The sequence below is a fragment of the Macaca mulatta genome, chromosome 15, assembly GCF_049350105.2.
Source record: "Macaca mulatta isolate MMU2019108-1 chromosome 15, T2T-MMU8v2.0, whole genome shotgun sequence".
Lineage (NCBI taxonomy): Eukaryota > Metazoa > Chordata > Mammalia > Primates > Cercopithecidae > Macaca > Macaca mulatta.
In genome coordinates, this window is record NC_133420.1 from 48527187 (window position 1) to 48553978 (window position 26792).

Genomic DNA, 26792 nt, shown 5'->3' on the forward strand with positions numbered 1-26792 from the left:
GGAACTTCAATAATCACAGTGCATGTCTCCACATGATCTGAATTTTCTGGAGGCCATAACAATATATTTAGAGTAAGAGAGACAGCAATGATAGTAACTGGCATCTCACTAGATGAATTACTCCAAAGGAAACATTTCTTTCAAAGAGAACAGTGGCCTGGAAAGAGCTCAGTCTTTGAAAGCAGACAGCCCAGGAGTTTCTCTCAGGCTCCCTCACTTATAGTCTCTATGGTCTTGGGCAAATCACTTGACCTCATGAGTTTGTTCCCATACCTATAAGACAAAGAGAGTAATAACTGTCTTGTGGTCATTACTGAGGGCATGTGTTTAAAGTACCAGGCACATGTTAGGCACTCAAAAAAATGGTGACTGTTACTGACGGTGGCTAACAGGCTAGTAGCAGAAAGCTGGCTGACTCCTTGAAGAGGCTCACAGAGGAGAAAATACAACCTCCGCGAATGTACTTCCATTCAGGGGTGAGGCCACGAGACTGCAAACTGGATGATTACAGGGAAAAAGTCTCATGCTATTCAAGTTCAGTCACCAGTTTATTGATTTAAAGTGAAATATATGCCTTCCTAGTGCCTAAAGTGATCATATCTTTCAGTCAGGCAACCCCTTCCTCATATCAAAATAACTGAATAATTATAGGGAGGATGAATTCAGAACAAAGAGAGGTAAGGTCCTGAGGGAAGTTTCACCGGGGCCTCACTGTGGCCTGAGGACCCTCCTCACCTTACCACTGACCCCACCTCACCAGCATACAGAAATTCAGGACCTCCCAAAGCTGGGGGTCTTTCTGCATGTAGTACCAGACAACTACTGCCACCTTTGGAACCTCTGAGCTTTTCTTTTTCAGTATTCAAGGCAAATAACTCACCCTCATTCTGTCCACACAAGCCTTTCCCAGAGAGAGGCATACAATGCCCTGACCTCCACTTAGTAAGTTACCATCACCTCCAGTCCTCCCCACCTCACCCACCTCCTGCCCTGCAATAGCAAGGTTGCCATGGTGCAAGTGTCAGGTGATTCCTCAGATAACCAATCTCATCAACTGTGCAAGAATTTTACCAAGATAACCATAAAGAACTAGCTGATTCCCTTGTTTCCAAGTCCTTGAGAAAAACCTCACTGCTTCCCCATACAAGACCAAGTTAATTTTTACTGTTGTTTCTGTTGATTGGATGGATGGATGGATGGATGGATGGGCGGACGGAAAGATGGATGAACAGATGCATAGATGAAAAATGAGTATGTAATCCCAGCACTTTGGGAGGCTGAGGCAGGCAGATCACGAGGTCAGGAGATCGAGACCATCCTGGCTAACATGGTGAAACCCCGTCTCTACTAAAAATAAAAAAAAAAATTAGGTGGGCATGGTGGCAGGCGCCTGTAGTCCCAGCTACTCGGGAGGCTGAGGTGGGAGAATGGCATGAACCCAGGAGGCGGAGCTCACAGTGAGCCGAGATCACGCCACTGCACTCCAGCCCAAGTGACAGAGCGAGACTCCGTCTCAAACAAGCAAACAAACAAAAATGAATAGATGTAAAATGAACAGAATATACTAATACTGCACTGGACATCGGCAATAAATGAGCCCTTGGTATCTTATTTGGCATCCAGGATCATGAGAAGGGAGACCAAAAAAAAAAAATCTCTTGATGTTTTGACATATGTTTATTCCCTGACTGGATTCAGGGAATACAAAAGCAAAGGACTACATTGAGCTTAAAGTGAGGCTGTCTAGCCAAAAGCAGCCTCTTTTTTTTTCATTCAGTCCTCTTATTTAAAAGTTCACCTTTAACCAGGAATTCACTGAGGTTTTAGTACATGTTGGTCTCTTACAAGTACCGTACTGGATGGACTATACCCTGAGCCAGAGACCTAGCTCTGTCCAGATTGACCTTGAACAATTCACTCAGTTCTATTAGGTGTTTTTAAGGCCCCCTCTCTGTGAGAAGAGGATACTAATTTTAGCCCTCCATCCTCCCTCAGGAGCGTTGTGGAGAAACAGCAACAGCACAGGGGATACAGTGTGAGCTCCTACAAAGAAAGATCTGTCAATGAATTTATATGATGAAACAGAGAGAAACAGGCAATATCCTCGGTATCATGCTGCTTTTCTTCCTTTTAAGCACATTTCTCTGGTTAAGGTTAATGGCAAAAACTGATAAACATGCTAAGCAGATATAGGTCATGCTGCTATTTTCAATCAGTAACTCGCTTGCTGATGGCTCTCATTTTGGGAATTCATTTAGCACAATCCTGTTTTCTAGAAAAGGATAGGAAAAGCAGCCATAAAGGTTTATCTTGTTGAAAAAAATCCAAATAATTCATACTGAGCATCACCCCGAAAGTCAGCACCACCTTCCCACCCAGCCCTCTGAGCAATGCAGCTCTGTGCAGGCAACGGCACAGCAACATGAGGTAAGCAGGAGAAGGTTTTCCTACCAAAAAGCCCAGGAGCAGTCAAAGGCAAGCAGCAACTCCCGGCTGGCCATCGGAATGTGGTCACATTATTCTCTGAACATGTGAAAAGCAACATTCTGCAACCAGTGGGGTCCCTGTGACAGTGACAGAGCTTTCTCCTGAGCTGTAATCAATTACGATGCTTAAGTGCATTATGTTTTAAAGAAAAAATAAATAGCTCTTGTGTGCTGTCTCCCTTTCTCTCTCTCTCTTTTTAGATGGTACCATGGAGACCCGTCTGAGTCAAATCATTTCAAAGCCATCTTTGACCAACTGCTTGCTCTCACAGAACACTTTCAAAATTGTTAAAGTAGAAGTAAAATAAATGAATAATCTGAAATACACAGTGTTGTTGTTTTATCAGATTACATTATTTAATCTCCCTTTTCTCCAGATCAAGAAAGGAAACACTAATATTTTTAAGTGAGAAAAAGGACATTCTGTGAAATATATCTTTTGGGGTCTCTGAGCAAACACACCCAGCACCTATGCATGGGAGAAACAATCCTGAAACGCTGCCTCACCCACCCTGTGGAGTATTCTCATCCAATTTCTATATATAGCCAACACACTTCACATGCACAAACCCTCCACCCCATCCACATGCACACTGTAATCTTATGCTTGCAGAAATTGGAATGCTGTAATAATGCCCTGAATTTGAGAAATTCACAAGAAAAGCCAAGAGATGGTTTCCTGATTGAATGAGAAAGGCTGGTTTGGTTGGCGGCAGTGCCTTCACGGCAGGGCAGGCACTGCCCAGCTCTCCGGAGTGTGATCTGCATGTCTAATAATGGAATAGGTTCCTGGGATCAGCCGCTTACCTTGGAATGCTGCAGCAGAAGTATCTGCTCGTCAAGCTGTTGTCGCTTGCCTTCTATTTCAGTCTGCCTCTTTCTTTTTTCCTTGAAAATAAAGAGAGAGAGGCTGTAAGAGTGGGTGGGTGTTGGCTCCAGAAATTTTAAGGCAGAAAGCAGCAGCAGCAGCAGCACACATCTGTATAGATACTTCCAGAGACACTGGGCACACACGCAGTGTCACCTGCCCCACCGTCTCTGGGTGTGTTGCAAGCAGCAGCATTCTCCTAACATGTCTGCTGTAGGCTCGAAGAGTGGGAGAAATTCTCCTCACTCAGCCAGGCTGCAAGAATTTAATCCAAAAGAAAAGGCTGTTTCTACACACACACACACACACACACACACACACACACACACACACACACACAGAGAACCATGTTCTGTGCAGTGTTAATTTGGACACAAAGAATAAAAATGTCTCAATCCAAAAGACAGAGGTTCTTAAAACTGCAAATACCATAGAATGAAACAGTGGGAAATTCTGGGTGAGATTTATTTGATCAAAATCATAGACATAAATAAGCAGATATTGTTTCAAATTTTGTAGGACAAATCACCCAGTTGGACATACCAAACCATGCAAATGAAATGGGTGACCTTTGCTGCCACTAGCCTTGGGGTGGCATTTCATGTGGGTGGGGCAGCAGAGGTTATGGTAAATATGAAGTCTGGAATCTGTCTGTCTGAGTCCAACTCCCAGCTCTACCACTCACTACCTGTCTGACTTCTGACAAGTTCTTCTACCTCCCTGGGTCTTGGTCTTCTTGTACGTAAAGTGGACATAATAACTGCACACAAACCACTTGGTTGTGGAGTGGATTAAATGAGAGGATGTAATGTAAAAGGCCTAGAACAATACCTGGCACAGAGTAAGTGCTCAATCAATGTTATTTGCTCTTAGTCTTATTGTCATAAGTTTACTTATAGGTAATGCCTGGAAGCTGGTTGTAAAGGGATATATTTTCCTTGCATTTCCACTATAACCTTTCCATTACAGTGTACCCTCCATATTTTTCTCCTCTATACTTCTCCAATGCAGACAATAAACATCACATGAATGTGATTCATGAGAACAGAAAGGTCTGCTCTCATGATAGTTTCCTTGTTAATGTTCTGTTTCCAAAGTGTACAGGAGTGGTTTGCCGAGACATTTATTATACTGGAGCACTTTCGTTTACTCACATATGCAGAGAGAAACTTGTTAGACAAGACATAATGGCATTTGACAATACAACAGCCAAATCCTGGGGACAACAACAATGCGGAAGCCTGGCTGCTGTGCTCAGTGTTAATGGAAGCTTTCATTTTATGTAGTTGCTATGTTTCCGGGGCTATGATTGTACCATTGCTATTCAAATCAATGTAATAATAATGTGTGTTACAACCAAGGTTTTCTGTGCAATGCCCAGACCTTACAAAATATTAGCTCATAATCTTAAGCCACTAGAATATAAAATCTAAATCAGGGATATAATCCCCCTGACAAAGTAAGACGCATGAATATTTTAGAAACATAGTACCATTTACCAAAGAACTCCAATCAATGGTGCATAATTGATGTTACTTAATCCCAGAGTGTGTGTAAGACCATATAACATATGACAGTAGATGGGAAAAGTGAGGCACAGTGGGAACAGCCCACCTATCCAGCATCTCAGAGAGAGCACATGATAAAGCTAGGGCTTCCAGGACCATCTGCTATCTCTACATTCTAGAATCTCTCAAGAGTAGATTTACAGGACTTTGTCAGTCATTCCCACTGGTTATCAAGATATGTAGTTGTCCTACGTTTAAATACAGAACCAAGATGTATGTCATAGATATGAGAGGCTGATGACTCAAGATTTCCACAAATATTAATTGAGTGTCATGTGCTCTCATTACGTGTCTTGTCATTTCCAAATCATTCCCAGGCTTTCCCACAGCCATGACTTTGTTCCATCAGAAAGTCCTCACTCCAGAGTTGCCCATCATCATGTTGGTGAACCATTCTCTGAGCAGAAGAAACCTTACCAGGCAGTATGGGAAGTAGACTTTTACATGCTCAAGCAGCAGGCTTATTGGTGATCGCTGTAACTGACATGGTCATGAAGGATGTAGAGTTCAAGTTAGTTCTTTAAGAATGGGTAGGATTTAGGGCCGGGCACACAGTGGCTCACACCTGTAATCCCAGCACTTTAGGAGGCTGAGGCGGGTGGATCACCTGAGGTCACGAGTTTGAGACTAGCCTGGTCAACATGGCGAAACCCCGTCCCTACCAAAAATATAAAAACTAGCTGGGCGTGGTGGTGCATGCCTGTAATCCCAGATACTTGGGAGGCTAAGGCAGGAGAATCACTTGAACCTGGGAGGTGGAGGTTACCATGAGCCAAGATCATGCCACTGTACTCCAGCCTGGGTGACAGAGTAAGACTCTGCCTCAAAAAAAAAAAAAAAAAAAAAGAGAATGAGTAGGATGTAGGTAGCTACAAATGGGCAATACATTCCAGGCAAAAGGAACTAGGTGAACAAGGGTAGAAATGTACTGCATATTCCAGGGACAATGAGGGGGAAAATCTAACTGGGTGCAGGGCTTGCCTTTAGGAACAGAGATCAATGACTCAAAAGATTGACTAGGACTATACCATGGAGGGCCATGAATACCAGGCCAAGAAGTTTAGATTTTATTGCATGGACAATGCAATGTCATTGCAGGGTTCTAAGCTACAGAATGATATGGTGAAATGGCATTTTAGGAACATTAATCTGGCATTCATGTATAAGGCAGATTAATAGGAGCTGATACACTTTTCCTGTAAAACAAAAGTAAATATTTTAGATTTTGTGGGACATACAGTCTCTGTTGCAACTACTGAATGCTACCATTGTAGTTCAAAAGCAGTCCTGGACAATATTTAAATGAATGAGTGTGGCTGTGTTCTAATAAAACTTTATTTGCAAACATAGGTAGTGGGCCAGATTTGGCCCACGGGTCCTAGTTTGCTGACCTCTGGATTCAAATATCATTTAAGTGCCTTAAGAGGATGTTCCATTCACCTGGTTGTGCAGTGAGGATGGATGAACTAACAAGCCTCCTAGCTTAGAGTTGTACCAATCAAAATGGAAAGAGAAGGACAAATGCAAGAAACAGAATTGATGAGACTCAAGACTAATAGGATCTGGGGGGTGAGGCAAAGCAGTGTTTTGGCTTTGAGTCACATGGACCAGAAGAGTGCTGGTGCAGGAAGGGGTAACAGTGGGAAAGTAGTAAGGCTGAGCCCATTTATGCTATAGTCATATATTTCCCCTGAGGAAACTCCTTATTGGGTTAGAATTTGGAACTGAACAGTTGTTAGCACATACAACCAGGCAGCGGCATTAGCATGTTTACATCCGCGTTCTGACTGATGACCCTGGACCTGGGCCCATGACAAGGACCCACTGTGCATCTATAGCTATTGCAGGATTCTTTGACTAGTTGAGCTCCCTTTCACAGTGATTTGCCCAGGCTGGAGTGCAATGGCACGGCCTCGGCTCACTGCAACCTCTGCTTCCTGAGTTCAAGTAATTGTCCTGTCTCAGCCTCCCGAGTAGCTGGGACTACAGGTGCATGCCACCACGCTCAGCTAATATTTGTATTTTTAGTAGAGATGGGGTTTTGCCATGTTGGCCAGGCTGGTCTCAAATTCCTGACCTCAGGTGATCCGCCCACCTCAGTCTCCCACTGAGCCACCGGCTCGGTGTGAGCCACCGAACCCAGCCCACAGTGATGGTCTTAAAGTCACTTCTAGGTGGAAAAGACGCAACCAGCCTATGCTCAGAATTAGATATGAGTCAAATGACAAGTTTGCATAGGACACCATTAAGGAACTCACTTGCAATTTCTGACGCTTGTTTGATGGCTGAGGTCTGAGCTGTGCTCCTCCCCTGGCTAGCCCACTGGTTTCCAGATTTCTCCTTCCCTTAACCAGGGCAAAACCAGTAACTCTTGGGTCCTTCATTCTCATCAACTCTACAACTCTACCTCTCCTTTGAGCTGCAGATCCCTATACTGAACTGCCAACTATTCATGGTCACTCCCCCAAACTCAAACACATGCAGTCACCATCTCAAGCAATCCCCCACCCTCTACCTTCATGCCTGTTCCTTCTTCTATATGTTTCATCTCAGCAAATGACACTACTCAAGTCAGAAATCTAAGTCATCCTAGACACTTACTTTCTTGAAAGACCAAGTCATGTTGATTCTGCCGGCCAGTTTCCACATCTTTTGCTTCCCCACTATAACCTTGAGTATTGCCTTAACACTCCTTCCTCTATCTCCTACCTGGACATGGAGACTGTTCCATATTAGCATCTTTAGCACACTACAGAACTTACATCCAGCTGCTTTACTGTAGTGGTTTCCTTATTAGTCTCCCTACACCCATTCTTGGCTTCTCCAACTCAATCTCCACACTGCTGCTAGAGTGATATTCTAAAACAGAAATCTGACCACCTCCGACCCTTGCCTAAAACCAAGAATGTCTCCCTATTGCCTACAGTGCAAAGAGCAGGTTCCCTAGCATGGCCAATGAGGCTCCTGTCTATCTCACAGCTTCATCTCAAGCCATGGCCCCCTACCATGATCCAACCTCAAAGACTACTTTCAGTCTCCTGATCTTCCAGGCCGGTTCATGTCCTCTTAGTTTTGCTTCCTCTAACAATAATAGATGTCCGTTGCTGCTTCATTTGACAAAACACAATTCATCTATGATGGCACAATTTAAATATCCATGAAGCTTTAGTGAACATCTGTCAATTTTGATCTGCCTAGTCTTCTTTCCTTTGGGGAAACACATTTACCCTCACTGTAAATGGCTCTGGTGGAAATGCCAGTCATGGTTAGCTCATTCCTGCCACCAGGACTTGCATGTGAGCCAGGTTAGGCCAATCATGCTAACCTTGTTTCTTTGCAATAGCTATCGATCCAAGGGATGACTGAGTGAACTGAGAAACACCAGTTAGAGACATTTCTAGGGACAGACACATGGATACCAGGAGAGAAGAAAAAAAAAATACCACTAGGATTAAGCTGAGATGATGTACTTCTGAGTAGCAATTTTTCCAAGTCACATAAAATAAATGCATCCACATTGAAGAAAATAAAGTCAACATGCAGAGGGAGGCAGAGTTGAAAGAGAAAAAACAGGTCCTACTACATTGTTTGAGTCCCAGATCTAGTCATGCATGAAGCCAGAACCATCCCTGGGCTTCCTAAATTACATACACTAAAAAATCTCCCTTTTTCTTAAGCTAGTTTGAGTGATGTTTCTACCACTTACAACTCAAAGAGTACTGACAAATACAGAATATTTTTCTGTTCCCTCCAAATAGATTGCATCACTCCCTCCTTTCTCTCCCCTCCCCACAGGCTGTGGATTTTTCTACATTAGACCTCAAGCACTGTAGCACTTTATATACTTAACTACTTACACATCTCTGTCTAACATAAACTATGGGCTCCTTGAGGACAAGGATCTTGGCTGACACATTTCTAAAGCCTAGAACACTGCATGATGAATACATGTAATACATGCTTACTGAGTATCTCTGAATATACTATCCTCTTTTTTCTCTCTTCTACTTGTGTTCCTGTTTGTCCATGTCCCTCATTCAAATGAATTATGAATTTGTACTCATGACTTCAATAGAAGCAAAATACGTTATTAAAAACACATTGGCCATCAGTCCATAAGACCAGAAGTGTCCTAATGCTAAAGACATTAATCCACACAAAATAAATTACTGTTGCTATGCATATGAGGAAAGAGTTGAAAAGGCTAATTCTGGGAAAGAATCATGGAAAGCTTATTCTGGGGAGAAAGGCTGGAGGAAGTGGAAATTCCAGGGAAAAGCATTATGAGCTGACAGTAGCAACCATTTGGGGCAGTGTGCCTCAAGAGACATCTGGAATGACGTGATCTCAATGCATTAGAAAGATTTCCAGATTCCTCCACTATCTGGGAAGCCTAACAAGCCACTTTCATTTGCTTTCTATAAATTATATATTTTCCTGGCAAGTATCTTCTGGAAGAGTTATAACATGATGAACACATAAACTATTGTTAAAGAGCACCCATAGAGAATGAAGCACACTCTCTTCAATAAATACGATGAGAAGACAGATATGATCAGTACCCGCCATTAGGAAAGCCTATTTCCACCTTTTTGCTCCTTGAGACTGCTTCTTTTCTCCTGCTGACTGTGCCGCACCTGGAGCACTAGGGGGTGCCAGGCTGTGACTGCGGACAAGGTGGGTGTCCCAACTGAGTGTGTGAGAAACAGGGAGACAGGGAAAGAGGCTAAGCAGGGAAGGTAGTCAGAAGCAGAAATAGGGTGTTTCCTTTCCTCCACTGAACTCCTGTTCTGATTTGCACTGATAGCTAGCACCCCAGGGCACAGCAGTGGGAAGGGAGCAGAAGACCTACTCAAGGCCCTGTTGCCATCATGATATCACAGAATTTAGACAAGAGGAGGGTAAAGAAAATACATTAAATTGCAAACATTGCAATCTTTATTCTTTCTATTGATAGATGAAGATAATTCAGCTTTGACTTCCTTCCATGTGAGCTAAAGGGAATCTTGTGCCCCTGCCCCAAACCTTTCAAGTGACTTTTTGCCAGCGGGTTCCTAGGCTTTTGCAATGAAGAATCAGAGAAAGAGGTAAAATACTGAAAAACTGTGAGAAACAGACTGTTTTATATAGTTGCACTTGGAAAGGGAATGGGTGGGGGATGCTATTTAGAAGGAAAAATGATCGAGAAAAGGAAAGAAGAGATGAAGAAGTAAAGCACTGAAAGGGGTCAGAGACAGTTTAAAGTTCAACAGTTTAAAATGAAAAGGCTGAGATATTAAGGCCAGGGAATCAGGAAAAGAGAATCTTGAGATATTTTACTGTGGCTTATAAAATGAATCCCCTCTGATGTTCTCCAGAAGAGTCCAGTAAGGATACTGAAATTACTTTGGCCAACTAGCCTGTGTTTCTTTGAATATAACTTCATGCTGAAACTGGATTGCCAGGGTGCCTAGGTTTTATCTGGGTTACACCAAGAAATAGGGTGACATTTTGAGAATTAAATTATGAAAAATCAACTTGCAAGTGGGGACCCAACAAGCATTTTCTATTAAGAAATCACAATGTTATCTCAGGCATGGTTGGGTTATAATTGCCTATTTAATGCTACGGCAGAGTCAATGCTATTTGTATGTCTGAGGGGAAAAAAAAGAAAAATGGTCTGCCTAAAAACTGAAAACCTAAATAATCAAGCATTAAAATAAAAATCGAAGAGGTGCTCACTCAGCTTTGTCCAATCGTCTGTTCAGCTAACAAGTAATGCTGAGTTTGCTCAGCAGACACATCCCTATTCGAGATCAGTTATCTCATCTCAACACCATCAGATATTAAAACTCACTCTCCTGGCTCTGTCTTCAAGATCACCAATCATAACCCTGATTTCTATTCAGGTTTCCTACGTAGTTAGCTAAGTGGAGAGATGGTACTTGCTAAGACCCCTGCAGTGTCCATCCACTGAAAAATGAATAAACAGGCACTTGGGTTTGTAGATAAATAGACTGAAAGCTAAGTTGGCATGTGATTTTCTGATCCTACAAAACTAAGGAATAGAACTCAGAGCCAGTTTAAATGATAGCCTTAAAAGGCTTGGTCAGAAGGACAAGTAAGGTAGGTTTTCTACATTGTTCTGCCTAGGCATGTACCCATTTAACCTGCAACATCATCATGTGAAGTGGATAATTCCACAGCTCTATTTATTCCTCATCCCTTAGTTTGGACCAGCATTTCCATTTATATAACTTCTCCTTTATTCAACTGATTATTTGGCCTTGAGCTTGCCATCTATCTGTAAAAGAGGGAACTCCCAGTTTTGTATTGTTTCTGTAGTTATTTACTTTTAAATTTTTTATTGACATATGATATTTGTACACATTTGTTGGGTACATGTAATATTTTGTTACATGCATAGGATGTCTAACAACCAGGGTGTTTAGGACATCCACCATCTCGTGTATTTATCATTTCTTTGTGTTGGGAATATTTTTAGTCCTTTCTTCTAGTTATTTTAAAATATAAAATACATTGTTGTTAACTAAAGTCACCTTACCGTGCTATCCAATCTTAGATCTTATTCCTTCTACCTAACCGTATATTTGTACCCATTAACCAACCTCTCTCATCCTTCACCACATACACTCCCTTCTCTACTTCTTATAACTTATCATTCTACTTTCTACCTTCATCTTTCATTTGTAATAGAAACAATACGGTCAAGAGAATTTTTAAAAGAAAAAGAAGACACTGATTAGTTCGAGCCTCAATACTGGCTTTTAGAAGGGGTAATTTAACACCCAAAACCTTAAGAAACATCCCATAGAATTTAGATGCAATATTATCATTAATTTCACCCAACAGTTAATATATCTGGCCTATTAGTGCCAAGTCAAATGCACAACACAGCAGAGTTTCCATTTAGGGTCTTTTGCAGATACTTTATAGCCCATATGGGTTATATCTTAAGTCTATTTTTAAGGTCTGCCCACGGTGTGACCCTTTAAATAATTATTTAACCACATAGCTATACTTTTGCTTTGATGGTCATAACATCAAATTCTTTGCTAGGAGTGCTTCCCTTTGGTTTCCTCTGAAGACCAAGAAGGGAAGCAGTCTGATATGGGCTCTGATGAGAAAGTAAGACCTGCTTTATGACACCACATTGATAAGCCCCTTGTGGTAGAAAAATCCAGCACAAGATACACAGAATGGTAGAGGACCCTGAAAAAGTCCCAAATGCCAGGAATAACAGAATCAAACTCTCCTGAAGAATGTGATCTCTATCTCACGCCTCTCCTCATCCTCTTGCCTTATTCCCACCATGAAATCCCGTGAGCACTAGGCGTCAGGAGATCTCATATCAGGTAGGGGCACTGCCACTAACTCCCTGAGTGACTTAGACAAGTCCCTTATTGTTTCTGGGCCTTGGATTCCCCATCTGTGAAATGAGTAGGTTGGGCCAGCTTAGCTCTAAGGTTCCTCCAGCATCACTAACATTCCACAGTGCTAAGGAGAACAATGACATCACACGTTCCAGACTGTTGCATGTGCCCTTCCTGAGTTATAAAGTAATGCTAGCAAACATTTACATAGTGGTCACTGTGTGCCAGGCACTGTTCTGTGTGATTAACATGTTTAATCTTCACAACAACCTAATAAGCTAGGTACTATCATTATCCCCATTTTACAGAGGAGAAAACTGAGGCACAGGAAGATAAAGAGACAGGGTCACATGGCTAGTAAGCATCAAACAATTGGAACTCAGTCTGAAATACTGAAATAGAACTACCTGCAAGATGCTACTGCAGGATTGAAACCAAGCACATCACTTGGTAGAGTGCTGGGACTTAATAAATGAAGGTGCTTCCTTTCTACCTGACACCAAGTTTTTGGCTTAGGATTTAGTCTAAACAACTGCAATTTACTCATGCAACAACAATTCAGTTGTGTAGTGGTTGAACCTAATAATCCCAATGATGGTAGTGGTATAAACCGTAATGGTAAGAATAATAAAGGTAACTGAGTTTATTGATGCCGTGCTATGTCAGGCATTATAGTAAGAACTGCCCTGCAGTTTTTCACTTAATCCTCATCATACTTTGAGGTAGGTACTTTAATATCTTCCATTTTATGGATAAAACAACCAAAATTTAGCTACTGTAAGGGAAGTGCCCTTGAGCTAAGAAGTGACCAAACAGGAGTTGAAACTTAAACAGTCTCACTCCAGAGTACTTTACCATGAAAAGAGACATGTTCAGTGCTACTAGCTTTTGTTTGGCTCTGAGTGAATTCCACTCAGGACACATGAAACCTATTACCCCGCCACCTCCACATTTATCTGCCAAAAACCATCCAGAGCAAATGAGCTGTTGAAAACGCAAAACATCTTGATGTCTTCCAAATCTCCAAATCCAATCTCCAAAAAAGGAGGTCTCTTACATTTGTGAGCGTTTCTCAATTTCAAACAAAAATAGGTCAAGGCTGTGTTGGAACCTTCAGCAATGTCTGGTGAACCAATATATTCATTTCTTTCAATCCCTGTAGAAGATATTTCCATGGGGATCGAATAGTCTAATGAAAAGAGCAAATGCAAAATATTTCTCTCCCATTTGAACTTTTCATCTGAAAGGAACTATTGCAGATGAGGCAGCAGCTGGGAAGGTTCTCAATTTACCAAGAACGGAGGAGATGCTCTAAATCCAGGATCTCTGGATATCAGAATATGGTTCCCTAAAGTTGGAGGACAGGAGGAGGAAGAGGCAGAGGGATCCACTGGGTTGATAGGCCTGTCATAGGAAGACGTGCCATGCCTGGAGGCAATGTCTCAGGGCAGGAAGTAGGGGTGGACACTGCATGGACCTCACAGTAAGCAGCAGTCCCATTGGCTGCTCGTGGTTCTCAGAGCTGCAAGCCGCAGAACAGGGGAGGGGATGGGGTACAACTGAACATAGCTGTCGTGGTTGGAAATGCAAAACAAAATAGTGTGCACAAAAATAGAAAGAGAACACAATGTGCAGCATTCTGATGACAACAAAGGAACGCAAACTCCAAGAAATTAGCATAATTCCAAACAGAGACATACACTCCTTTTCTGACTTTGACAAATCATGTTTTTGTTTGTTTCTTAGATGCCAGTATCTGGTGAACATTTCTGATCTATATTCATTTTTTAATATAGAAAGGTATAAAGAAGGAAACACCAATTGTCTATAATCTCCCTGCTTAGATAAATGGAGTAAGCATTACAAAATATAAATAAAAGTAATAAATGTGCAGGGTGGAAAAATTTGCACCATCCACACGGGAATAAGATGAACATTTGACTCTCTTTTCACCTCATCCTTACCAGCTGTGTTCCTTCAGGCAACAATTCCTGTTAGTCCTTTATGTATCCTACCGGAAAAAATGGATACACCAAGATGGTATAAGTTGGGGTCTTTTATTCTTAACACAAAAGACCTGCCTTTCAGCTTACTTTCTTCACTTTGTGATGTATCTTAGAGATTTTGCTATTTCATTCAGCACATGGAATCCCACCACATTCTTTGCAACTACGGCATGGCGATTCACAGATGTAGCTTAATTTACTTTACCAGTCTGCTGCTAACAGATAATTTAGGTGTTCCCAGTGCTTTGTTTGCAATTACAGACAGGACTGCAATGAATCTTCCTCTCTGTTCCTCTTAGATGTACTTCTGTGATTCCATCCATAGGGTGAATTTCTACCAGCAGAACTGCTAAGTCAAGGATTTGAACACATAAAACTCTAATAGGGACAAATTGCTCTCCAAAACAGTTTCTCAGGATTTTAAATGATTCAATTGTGAGCAGAAAATAAACTCAACCAACTAATAAGAGTTTTGACAGTTTTTCCTCTTGTTAGCTACATCTTTAGGGCCCAAGGGGGTTTTAAATGAAAGAAAGTATCTACCACTTGGTTAATAATTGCAATGTTTTAAAAACATATTGGGGTAATTTGTCCTTATCATAGACTATTACTTTATCTTTTCAGGTTAAAAAAAATGATAATTTGCTACCTTAAGAATAGAAGTCTATTATAACTCCATCAGTCTCCCATGAAGAATCAATGCTGTACTTCCCTTCTTTGCACTGCTAATGTTAGAATTATCACATAGCCAAGTTGTGCCCACCTATCTATAAGGAAAGAGGATTTAATCCTTTTGTGGTCATTGCTGTCCTCCAATGGTTTAAAAGTAGAAAATTTTTTATCCACCAAAACAATTTCTAGATGGACTCAGGCAATGTAAAAACTGAAAACGTGAGAAAATATAGTCACTGACTTTAGGATGGAAGAGGACTTTAAAAACATAAAGCATAGAAAGAAACCACAAAGCATAAAACTGACCAACTTCATTATACCCTCCCCAAGGGCAGAGACCATGTCTCTCATTCACGGTTTCTCTCTCTTACCTAGAATCAAGCCTAACACATAGTGGGCCTGAATCAGTATTTATTGATGAATGAATGACTGAAAATGTATAAATAAAACACAGCCATTCAAGATAAATGCTTTTAAGTCTGGGAGCAGTAGCTTATGCCTGTAATCCCAGCAATTTGGGAGGCCAAGGCAGGCAGATAGCTTGAGCTCAGGAGTTCGAGACTAGCCTGGGCAACACGGTGAAACCTCATCTCTACAAAACATGCAAAAATTAGCCAGTCATGGTAGCATATGCCTGCAATCCCAACTACTCAGGAGGCTGAGATGGGAGGATTGCTTAAGCCTGGGAAGTGAAGGTAGAAGTGAGCTGAGATTGGGCCACTGCACTCCAGCCTGGGGACACAGTGAGATCCTGTTTCTCTCCCCCCTACCAAAAAGAGGGGGGCGCCCGGTGTGGTGGCTCATGTCCATAATCTCAACACTTTGGGAGGCCAAGGCAGGCAGGTCACAAAGTCAGGAGATCGAGACCATCCTGGCCAACAGGGTGAAACCCCATCTCTACTAAAATGCAAAAAACTAGCCGGGTGTGGTGGCACGTGCCTGTGGTCCCAGCTACTTGGGAGACTGAGGTAGGGGAATCGCTTGAATCCAGGAGGCAGAGGTTGCAGTGAGCCGAGATTGTGCCACTGCACTCCAGCCTGGTGATGGAGCAAGACTCCGTCTCAAAAAAAAAAAAAAAAAAAGATACATTCTTTAAAAAACTGACTACAGAATAGCATGTTCAGTATTATCTCATTTTTATAAAAAGTAAATGCATGTGTATGTACCTGCGTATAAATGATCATACTACAGCTCTACCTCTGAATAGATGCTAAATATCAACATAGTTTGTATCTAGATGGTAGGATTTGGAATGTTTTCATCTTTGCTCTTTATAACCTTCTGTGTTTTCTAGTATTTCTATGTGAACCCACCCTATTAGGTAGGCTAACATGGAAAATGTAATATATCAAGCTCAGATTAAACTAAAGCCATGTGAACCACTCCTTAGACACCCTGATCCTGAGCATCTTCTGAGAGAATAAGTGGAAGCCAAGAGGAACCATCACCAGTGACAGTTGCCTGTGGCCAGAGGGATGTTCATGAGAGGCTGGGAACAGGAACCCTTGCATATTTTGTAGTTTAAACCTAAATAGATATGTGTCCTAATTCAGAATCCTCAGCTGATGATGGCATATCTGGAGCTCTTTCTCAATGCTACTTCTCCCCGCCTTTCTCCTTATGTCTCCTCTTTGGTGGTGACCAAAGTCTAAGACAATGCCCCCAGGGACAGGGAAGTGGCTCTAATCTGCTGACGGTGACCTTGGTGGTTCAGCAAGGAACAAGGAAAAGGTACTGCTTCTCACTGAGTACAGCAAATTTCTAGCAAAGACGTACTTTAGGATAGGGTGATTAAACAAGCAAGACAAAAGATTGCTGCTGGTATAGGGACAGCTCCAAGGGTCCTGCCACCACCATGTGCTTGGCTGAGCCCTACTCGAGTCCTAGAAGACTAAGAAGAGCTTCATAAGGTTGTTTGAGCTAGTGAGGGCCCACCTAAGATGCTCCAATAGGAAGCTCCAGTTAAACCAAGTTCAGAGAAGCCAAGTCCCAAACAGCAGAGTTCAGCTTTAGGTCAAGAACAAATACAAAAGATTATAGTTTAAAAACTAGAATACCCAGTGTCAAGTATAGCGAGGGGAAACTGGCTTTTTATTCCCTGCTGGTGGTGGTAGAATCTTTCCGGAGGATAATTTGGCAGTCATATAGAATAACAAACACTTTCAAGTTTGTATGCTATTTGAACAAGACATTTCACTTCTAGGAATTTATTCTAAAGGGAGAAATTATGCCAATGAGCAGTGCTTTCGCTTAATGATATTTACTGCGGCATTGTTTTTAAAAAAGAGAAAGAGAGACCTAAGCATTAAACCACAGGTGTTTGGTTAAATAATCTATGATGTATCTGCACCATTATGCAGTCATTACAAATGAAGCTGTAGAAGATTACATGAAATAGAAAGATATTCTCAATATAGTCAGTTTAAAATGCAAAGAGTATGCTCAGTATAATCTCACTTTTATAAGAAAAAATACAGTTAAGGAAAAGATTGGAAAGTTATACACTGAAATGCCAAAGGTTTTGTCACTAGCAATGTAACTTGAGTTGAGAGGTGCTGATAATTACTGCTAAACAGCATCATCCTAATACTAATTGTGAAAAGGTACTAGGGGTGGGAGTGTTTACAGGTGCCAGGCACAGTTCTGAGTGCTTTACATGAACTACCTCATCAACCCTCACTGTAACCCTGGGGGAAAGCTTCTATTATCCCTCCATTACAGATGAGGACATTGAGGCTGACAGAGGTTAGGCAAATTGCCCCTAAATCCCCCAGTTGTGATGTGTTAAGACCAGAATTCAAAGCTGTCAGTCTGGCAACTGGGACCTAATTAAACCAAAGGGCTTTTGCACAGCAAAAGGAAACTACAACAGAGTAAACAGACAACCTACAGAGTGGGAGAAAATATTTGCAAACTACACATCTGACAAAAGACTAATATCCAGAACCTATAGGAACTTAAATTGACAAGTAAAAAACAACCCCACTAAAAAGTGAGCAAAGGACATGAACAGACACTTTTCAAAAGACATACAAGCAGCCAACAAACATATTAAAAAATGCTCTACACCACTATTCATCAGAGAGATGCAAACCAAAACCACAATGAGATACCAACTAACACCAGTCAGAACGGCTACTATTAAAACATCAAAAAACAACAGATGTTGGTGAGGTTGCAGAGAAAAGGGAACATTTATACACTGTTTCTGGGAGTGCAAATTAGTCCAGGCCCTGTGGAAAGCAGCTTGGAGATTTCTCAAAGAACTGAAAACAGAATTGCCATTGGACTCAGCAATCCTATTACTGGTATATATCCAAAGGAAAATAAATCATACTACAAAAGGGCATGTACTCATATGTTCATCACAGCACCATTCACAAGAGCAAAGACATGAAATCAACTGGGTGCCCATCAACAGTGTATTGGATAAAGAAAATGTGGTACATACATACTGTGGAATACTACACAGCCATAAAATGAATGAAATCATGTTCTTTGCAGCAACATGGACTTGTAAGTGGGAGCTAAACACTGGGTACACACAGACACTAAGGTGGGAACAACAGACACTGGGCATTCCAAAAGGAGGGAGGGAGGGATGGGATCAAGGGTTGAAAACCTACCTATGAGGTACTATGTTCACTGCTTGGGTGACAGGATCATTAGAAGCCTAAACCTCAGCATCAAACAATATACCCATGTAACAAATCTGCACATGTACCACCTGAATCTAAAATAAAATATAAATAAATAAATATTCTTTATTATTATTTATTTTTGTTTAAGTTCTAGGGTACATGTGCACAACATGTAGCTTCGTTACATATGTATACATGTGCCATGCTGATGTGCTGCACCCATTGACTCGTCATTTACATTAGGTATATCTCCTAATGCTATCCCTCCCCACTTGCCCTACCCTATGACAGACCCTGGTGTGTGATGTTTCCCACCCTGCATCCAAGTGTTCTCATTGTTCACTCACCTATGAATGAGAACATGCAGTGTTTGGTTTTCTGTCCTTGCAATAGTTGGCTCAGAATGATGGTTTCCAGCATCATCCATGTCCCTACAAAGGACATGAACTCATCCTTTTTTATGGCTGCACAGTATTCCATGGTGTATAAGTGCCACATTTTCTTAATCCAGTCTATCACTGATGGACATTTGGGTTGGTTCCAAGTCTTTGCTATTGTGAATAGTGCCTCAATGAACGTATGTGTGCATGTGTCTTTAGAGCAGCATGATTTATAATCCTTTGGGTATATACCCAGTAATGGGATGGCTGGATCAAGTGGTATTTCTAGTTCTAGATCCTTGAGGAGTTGCCACACTGTCTTCCACAATGGTTGAACTAGTTTACAGTCCCACCAACAGTGTAAAAGTGTTCCTATTTCTCCACATCCTCTCTAGCACCTGTTGTTTCCTGACTTTTTATTTTATTTTTTATTTCTTTCTTTATTTATTTTTTTGAGATGGAGTCTCACTCTGTCACCCAGGCTGGAGTGCAGTGGCCGGATCTCAGCTCACTGCAAGCTCTGCCTCCCGGGTTCACGCCATTCTCCTGCCTCAGCCTCCGGAGTAGCTGGAACTACAGGCGCCTGCCACCTCGCCCGGCTAGATTTTTGTATTTTTTAGTAGAGACGGGGTTTCACCGGATTAGCCAGGATGGTCTCGATCTCCTGACCTTGTGATCCGCCCGTCTCGGCCTCCCAAAGTGCTGGGATTACAGGCTTGAGCCACCGCACCCGGCCATTTCCTGACTTTTTAATGATTGCTATTCTAACTGGTGTGAGATGGTATCTCATTGTGGTTTTGATTTGCATTTCTCTGATAGCCAGTGATGATGAGCATTTTTTCATGTGTCTGTTGGCTACATAAATGTCTTCTTTTGAGAAGTGTCTGTTCATATCCTTCACCCACTATTTGATGGGGTTGTTTGATTTTTTCTTGTAAATTTGTTTAAGTTCTTTGTAGATTCCAGATATTAGCCCTTTGTCAGATGGGTAGATTGTAAAAATTTTCTCCCATTCTGTAGGTTGCCTGTTCACTCTGATGGTAGTTTCTTTTGCTGTGCAGAAGCTCTTTAGTTTAATTAGATCTCATTTGTCTATTTTGGCTTTTGTTGCCATTGCTTTTGGTGTTTTAGACATGAAGTCCTTGCCCATGCCTATGTCCTGAATGGTATTGCCTAGGTTTTCTTCTAGGGTTTTTATGGTTTTAGGTCTAACATTTAAGTCTTTAATCCATCTTGAATTAATTTTTGTATAAGATGTAAGGAAGGGATCTAGTTTCAGCTTCCTACATATGGCTCCCAGTTTTCCCAGCACCATTTATTAAATAGGGAATCATTTCCCCATTTCTTGTTTTTGTCAGGTTTATCAAAGATCAGATAGTTGTAGAAGTGTGGTATTATTTCTGAGGGCTCTGTTCTGTTCCATTGCTCTATATCTCTGTTTTGGTACCAGAACCATGCTGTTTTGGTTACTGTAGCCTTATAGTATAGTTTGAAGTCAGGTAGCATGATGCCTCCAGCTTTGTTCTTTTGGCTTAGGATTGTCTTGGCAATGCGGGCCCTTTTTTTTGGTTCCATATGAACTTTAAAGTAGTTTTTTCCAATTCTGTGAAGAAAGTCATTGGTAGGTTGATGGGGATGGCATTGAATCTATAAATTACCTTGGGCAGTATGGCCATTTTCACAATATTGATTCTTCCTATCCATGAGCATGGAATGTTCTTCCATGTGTTTGTGTCCTCTTCTATTTCGTTGAGCAGTGGTTTGTAGTTCTCCTTGAAGAGGTCCTTCACATCCCTTGCAAGTTGGATTCCTAGGTATTTTATTCTCTTTGAAGCAACTGTGAGTGGGAATTCATTCATGATTTGGCTCTCTGTTTGTCTGTTATTTGTATATAGGAATGCTTGTGATTTTTGCACATTGATTTTGTATCCTGAGACTTTGCTGAAGTTGCTTATCAGCTTAAGGAGATTTTGGACTGAGATGACAGGGTTTTCTAAAAATACAATCATGTCATCTGCAAACAGGGACAATTTGACTTCCTCTTTTCCTAATTGAATACCCTTTATTTCTTTCTTTTGCCTGATCACCCTAGCCAGAACTTCCAACACTATGCCGAATAGGAGTGGTGAGAGAGGGCATCCCTGTCTATTGCCAGTTTTCAAAGGGAATGCTTCCAGTTTTTGCCCATTCAGTATGATATTGGCTGTGGGTTTGTCATAAATAGCTCTTATTATTTTGAGATACGTTCCATCAATACCGAATTTATTGAGAGTTTTTAGCATGAAGGGCTGTTGAATTTTGTCAAAGGCCTTTTCTGCATCTATTGAGATAATCATGTGGTTTTTGTCTTTGGTTATGTTTATATGCTGGATTACACTTATTGATTTGCGTATGTTGAACAAGCCTTGCATCCCAGGGATGAAGCCCACTTGATCATGGTGGATAAGCTTTTTGATGTGCTGCTGGATTCGGTTTGCCAGAATTTCCAACACTATGTTGAATAGGAGTGGTGAGAGAGGGCATCCCTGTCTTGTGCCAGTTTTCAAAGGGAATGCTTCCAGTTTTCGTCCATTCAGTATGATATTGGCTGTGGGTTTGTCATAAATAGCTCTTATTATTTTGAGATATGTCAATCAATACCTAGTTTATTGAGAGTTTTTAGCATGAAGGGCTGTTTTGTCGAAGGCCTTTTCTGCATCTACTGAGATAATCATGTGGTTTTTGTCTTTGGTTCTGTCTATGTGATGGATTACGTTTATTGATTTGTGTATGTTGAATGAGCCTTGCATCTCAGGGATGAAGACATCTTGATCATGGTGGATAGCTTTTTGATGTGCTGCTGGATTTGGTTTGCCAGTATTTTATATTATGAGGATTTTTGCATCAATGTTCATCAGGGATATTGGCCTAAAAATCTCTTTTTTTGTTGTGTCTCTGCCAAGCTTTGGTATCAGGATGATGCTGGCCTCATAAAATGAGTTAGGGAGGATTCCCTCTTTTTCTATTGACTGGAATCGTTTCAGAAGGAATGGTGCCAGCTCCTCTTTGTATCTCTGGTAGAATTTGGCTGTGAATCCATCTGGTCCTGGACTTTTTTGGTTAGTAGGCTATTAATTATTGCCTCAATTTGGGAGCTTGTTATTGGTCTATTCAGGGATTCAACTTCTTCCTGGTTTAGTCTTGGAAGAGTGTACGTGTCCAGGAATTTATCCATTTCTTCTAGATTTTCTAGTTTATTTGTGTAGAGGTGTTTACAGTATTCTCTGATGGTAGTTTGTATTTCTGTGGGATTGGTGGTAATATCCCCTTTATCATTTTTTATTGCATCTATTTGATTCTTCTCTCTTTTCTTCTTTATTAGTCTTGCTAGCAATCTATCAATTTTTTTGATCTTTTCAAAAAATCAGCTCCTGGATTCATTGATTTTTTTGAAGGTTTTTTTTGTGTCTCTATCTCCCTCAGTTATGCTCTGATCTTAGTTATTTCTTGCCTTCTGCTAGCTTTTGAATGTGTTTGCTCTTGCTTCTGTAGTTCTTTAAATTGTGAAGTTAGGAGGTCAACTTTACATCTTTCCTGCTTTCTCTTGTGCACATTTAGTGCTATAAATTTTCCCCTACATACTGCTTTAAATGTGTCCCAGAGATTCTGGTATGTTGTGTCTTTGTTCTCGTTGGTTTCAAAGAACATCTTTATTTCTGCCTTCATTTTATTATGTACCCAGTAGTCATTCAGGAGCAAGTTGTTCAGTTTCCATGTAGTTGAGCAGTTCTGAGTGAGTTTCTTAACCTGAATTCTAGTTTGATTGCACTGTGGTCTGAGAGACAGTTTGTTATAATTTCTGTTCTTTTACATTTGCTGAGGAGTGCTTTACTTCCAACTATGTGGTCAATTTTGGAATAAGTGCGATGTGGTGCTGAAAAGAATGTATATTCTGTTGTTTTTGGGTGGAGAGTTCTGTAGATGAACATTAGGTCTGCTTGGTGCAGAGCTGAGTTCAATTCCTGGATATCCTTGTTAACTTTCTGTCTCATTGATCTGTCTGATACTGACAGTGGGGTGTTAAAGTCTCCTATTATTATTATTTTTATTATTATTATTTATGTGGGAGTCTAAGTCTCTTTGTAGGTCTAAGGACTTGCTTTATGAATCTGGGTGCTCCTGTATCGGGTGCATATATATTTAGGATAGTTAGCTCTTCTTGTTGAATTGATCCCTTTACCATTATGTAATGACCTTCTTTGTCTCTTTTGATCTTTGTTGGTTTAAAGTCTGTTTTATCAGAGAATAGGGTTGCAACCCCTGCTTTTTTTTGTTTTCCACTTGCTTGGTAGATCTTCCTCCATCCCTTTATTTTGAGCCTATGTGTGTCTCTGCACGTGAGATGGGTCTCCTGAATACAGCACACTGATGGGTCTTGACTCTGTATCCAATTTGCCAGTCTGTGTCTTTTAATTGGAGCAATTAACCCATTTACATTTAAGGTTAATATTGTTATGTGTGAATCTGATCCTGTCATTATGATGTTAGGTGGTTATTTTGCTCGTTAGTTGATGCAGTTTCTTCCTAGCATCGATGGTCTTTACAATTTGGCATGTTTTTGCAGTGTCTGGTACCAGCTGTTTTTTTCCATGTTTAGTGCTTCCTCCAGGACCTCCTGTAAGGCAGGCCTGGTGGTGACAAAATCTCTCAGCATTTGCCTCTCTGTAAAGGATTTTATTTCTCCTTCACTTATGAAGCTTAGTTTTGGTTGGATATGAAATTCTGGGTTAAAAATTCTTTTCTTTAAGAATGTTGAATATTGGCCCCCACTCTCTTCTGGCTTATAGAGTTTCTGCCAGGAAATCCGCTGTTAGTCTGATGGGCTTCCCTTTGTGGATAACCCTACCTTTCTCTCTGGCTGCCCTTAATATTTTTTCCTTCATTTCAACTTTGGTGAATCTGACAATTATGCGTCTTGGAGTTGCTCTTCTCAACATTTATCTTAGAGGCATTCTCCATATTTCCTGAATTTGAAAGTTGGCCTGCCTTGCTAGTTGGGGAAGTTCTTCTGGATGATATCCTGAAGAGTGTTTTCCAACTTGGTCCATTCTCCCCGTCACTTTCAGGTACACCAATCAGACGTAGATTTGGTTTTTTCACATAGTCCCATATTTCTTGGAGGCTTTATCCATTTCTTTTCACTCTTTTTTTCTCTAAACTTCTCTTCTTGCTTCATTTCATTAATTTGATCTTCAATCACTGATACCCTTTCTTCCAGTTGATCGAATCGGCTACTGAAGCTTGTGCATGCGTCACATAGTTCTCGTGCCATGGTTTTCAGCTCCATTGGGTCATTTAAGGTTTTCTCCATGCTGTTTGTTCTAGTTAGCCATTCATCTAATCTTTTTTTCAAGGTTTTTAGCTTCTTTGTGATGGGTTCAAACATCCTTCTTTAACTCAGAGAAGTTTGTTATTACCAATCGTCTGAAGACTTCTTCTCTCAACTCATCAAAGTCATTCTCCATCCAACTTTGCTCCATTGCTGGCAAGGTGCTGCGTTCCTTTGGAGGAGAAGAGGCACTCTGATTTTTGGAATTTTCAGCTTTTCCCCTGTGGTTTCTCCCCATCTTTGTGGTTTTATCTACCATTGGTCTTTGATGATGGTGTCATACAGATGGGGTTTTGGTGTGGATGTCCTTTCTGTTTGTTAGTTTTCCTTCTAACAGTCAGGACCCTCAGCTGCAGGTCTGTTGGAGTTTGCTGGAGGTCCACTCCAGACCCTGTTTGCCTGGGTATCACCAGCAGAGGCTGCAGAATAGCCACTATTGCAGAACGGCAAATTTTGCTGCCTGATCCTTCCTCTGGAAGCTTCATCTCAGAGGGGCACCCGGCTGTATGAAGTGTCAGTTGGACCCTACTGGGAGGTGTCTCCCAGTTAGGCTACTCGGGGGTCAGGGACCTACTTGAGGAGGCAATCTGTCTGTTCTCAGATCTCAAACTCTGTGGTGGAAGAACCACTACTCTCTTCAAAGCTGTCAGACAGGGACGTTTAAGTCTGCAGACGTTTCTGCTGCCTTTTGTTCAGCTATGCCCTGCCCCCAGAGGTGGAGTCTACAGAGGCAGGCAGGCCTCCTTGAGCTGCAGTGGGCTGTACCCAGTTCGAGCTTCCCAGCTGCTTTGTTTACCTACTCAAGCCTCAGCAATGGTGGACGCCCCTCCCCTAGCCTCGCTGCCACCTTGCAGTTCGATCTCAGACGGCTGTGCTAGCAGTGAGTGAGGCTCCATAGGCGTGGGACCCGCTGAACCAAGCACGGGGTATAATCTCCTGGTGTGCCATTGGCTAAGACCTTTGGAAAAGTGCGGTATTAGAGTGAGAGTGGCCCAATTTTCCAGGTACTGTCTGTCACGGCTTCCCTTGGCTAGGAAAGGGTATTTCCTAACTCCTTGCATTTCCCGGGGGAGGCGATGTACCGCCCTGCTTCGGCTCTCACTCCTTGGACTGCACCCACTGTCCAACAAGCCCCAATGAGATGAACCTGGTACCTCAGTTGGAAATGCAGAAATCACCCATCTTCTGTGTCGCTCGCGCTGGGAGCTGTGGAGTAGAGCTGTTCCTATTCGGCCACCTTGGAACCCACCCTCTCTCTTTAATTATTAAAAAAAAAAAAAAGCTGATCATCTGGCTTCAGAGTTTGTACTCATAACCACTTTGTTTTACCTACTGATGGGGAACCAGGTAGGATTACATCTTGACTTCAGTGGTTTCCATGTTGCCTCCTCATGGCTAGTTCTGTTGCTTGCCACTATGTATAGGAGCATTTTGAGGAAGTGAATGAAGACCACACAGATTTTTACCCACTAATAGAGGTGACCCAGTTACTTAGTCCTTTAATTTCAGGATGCTCAAGTTAGCAAACCGACAATGACTGACTGCTTTGGGGGTTTACTTTTCTTAACCACCAGGGTCCAGGCTACTTAGAAGTGAGTCAGAAGAGAGTAGGGGAACTTCATTTACTGGTGTGATTATCACCATTGTCGCTCTGGCTTTGACTGTCGTCATAATGGTGAAGTTCAGGAGAAGTGTGCCTTCATCTCCATGCAGGCAGGTTGGTCTTTAGCATGCATCAAAGGTAGGGATCAGTTCTTCCATGGTACTTTGCTTCAATGTGGTACTTTGCTTCAGTGTGGTACTTTGCTTCCTTTTGGGCCCCATATGTGTATCTCTCTTGGCTGTAGTCTGGAGGAAGATTCAATACTTCTGGCTATTAATACCATGTAAGTGATGCCCTGACCCCATTATTTCTAAAATCTGACTTCCAGTCTCATCCAGTTCTTAACATGCATGAGCCAGTTGGATCCCTCCACATCTTGACCTCAATTCTCCCCACAGTGGTCAACCCTGGAAGACCATTAAGATCACTGGAGGATTATTAAAAAGCACCAAGCCCAGGTCTCACCTTCAGAGATTTTTATATTATTGGTCTGGGCACTCATGTCTCTGCAGCATATGGCCCACTCTAGCCACCTCTAGAGTTCCCAGGAAGTTCCTACTGGACTTTGGGCTCTTCCCCTCCTCCATCTAGTCTCCTTGACAGTTTTCCCTTCCAGGTCTGCCCATCAGTACTGCCCTGCTCAGAGCAAGCAATGAGGAGCTACTATGCCCTATCTCATTCCATGAACCTTCTTAGATGGCAGAAACCAGCCCAGCTCCAAGAGGGAAGCACTCTCCATGCTGTGAGATGCATTCCTATTCTCCTCCCTCTCATTAGGAGCTCCCGCCCATGGACCAGATGCTCTCCAATTTTCTGCCAGTCTTTTA

The 26792-nt window shown here is 41.7% G+C and overlaps 1 protein-coding gene across 7 annotated transcripts in view; it reads right to left on the reverse strand.

The window, feature by feature from the left end:
- PALM2AKAP2 (PALM2 and AKAP2 fusion) overlaps positions 1-26792 on the reverse strand; it is a 525798-nt gene that overhangs the window by 295070 nt on the left and 203936 nt on the right. For all 7 annotated transcript variants that reach the window (XM_077965341.1, XM_077965340.1, XM_077965339.1 and 4 more), the window contains 1 exon segment: positions 3294-3374. In XM_077965341.1, coding sequence (XP_077821467.1) covers positions 3294-3374 — 81 coding nt within the window.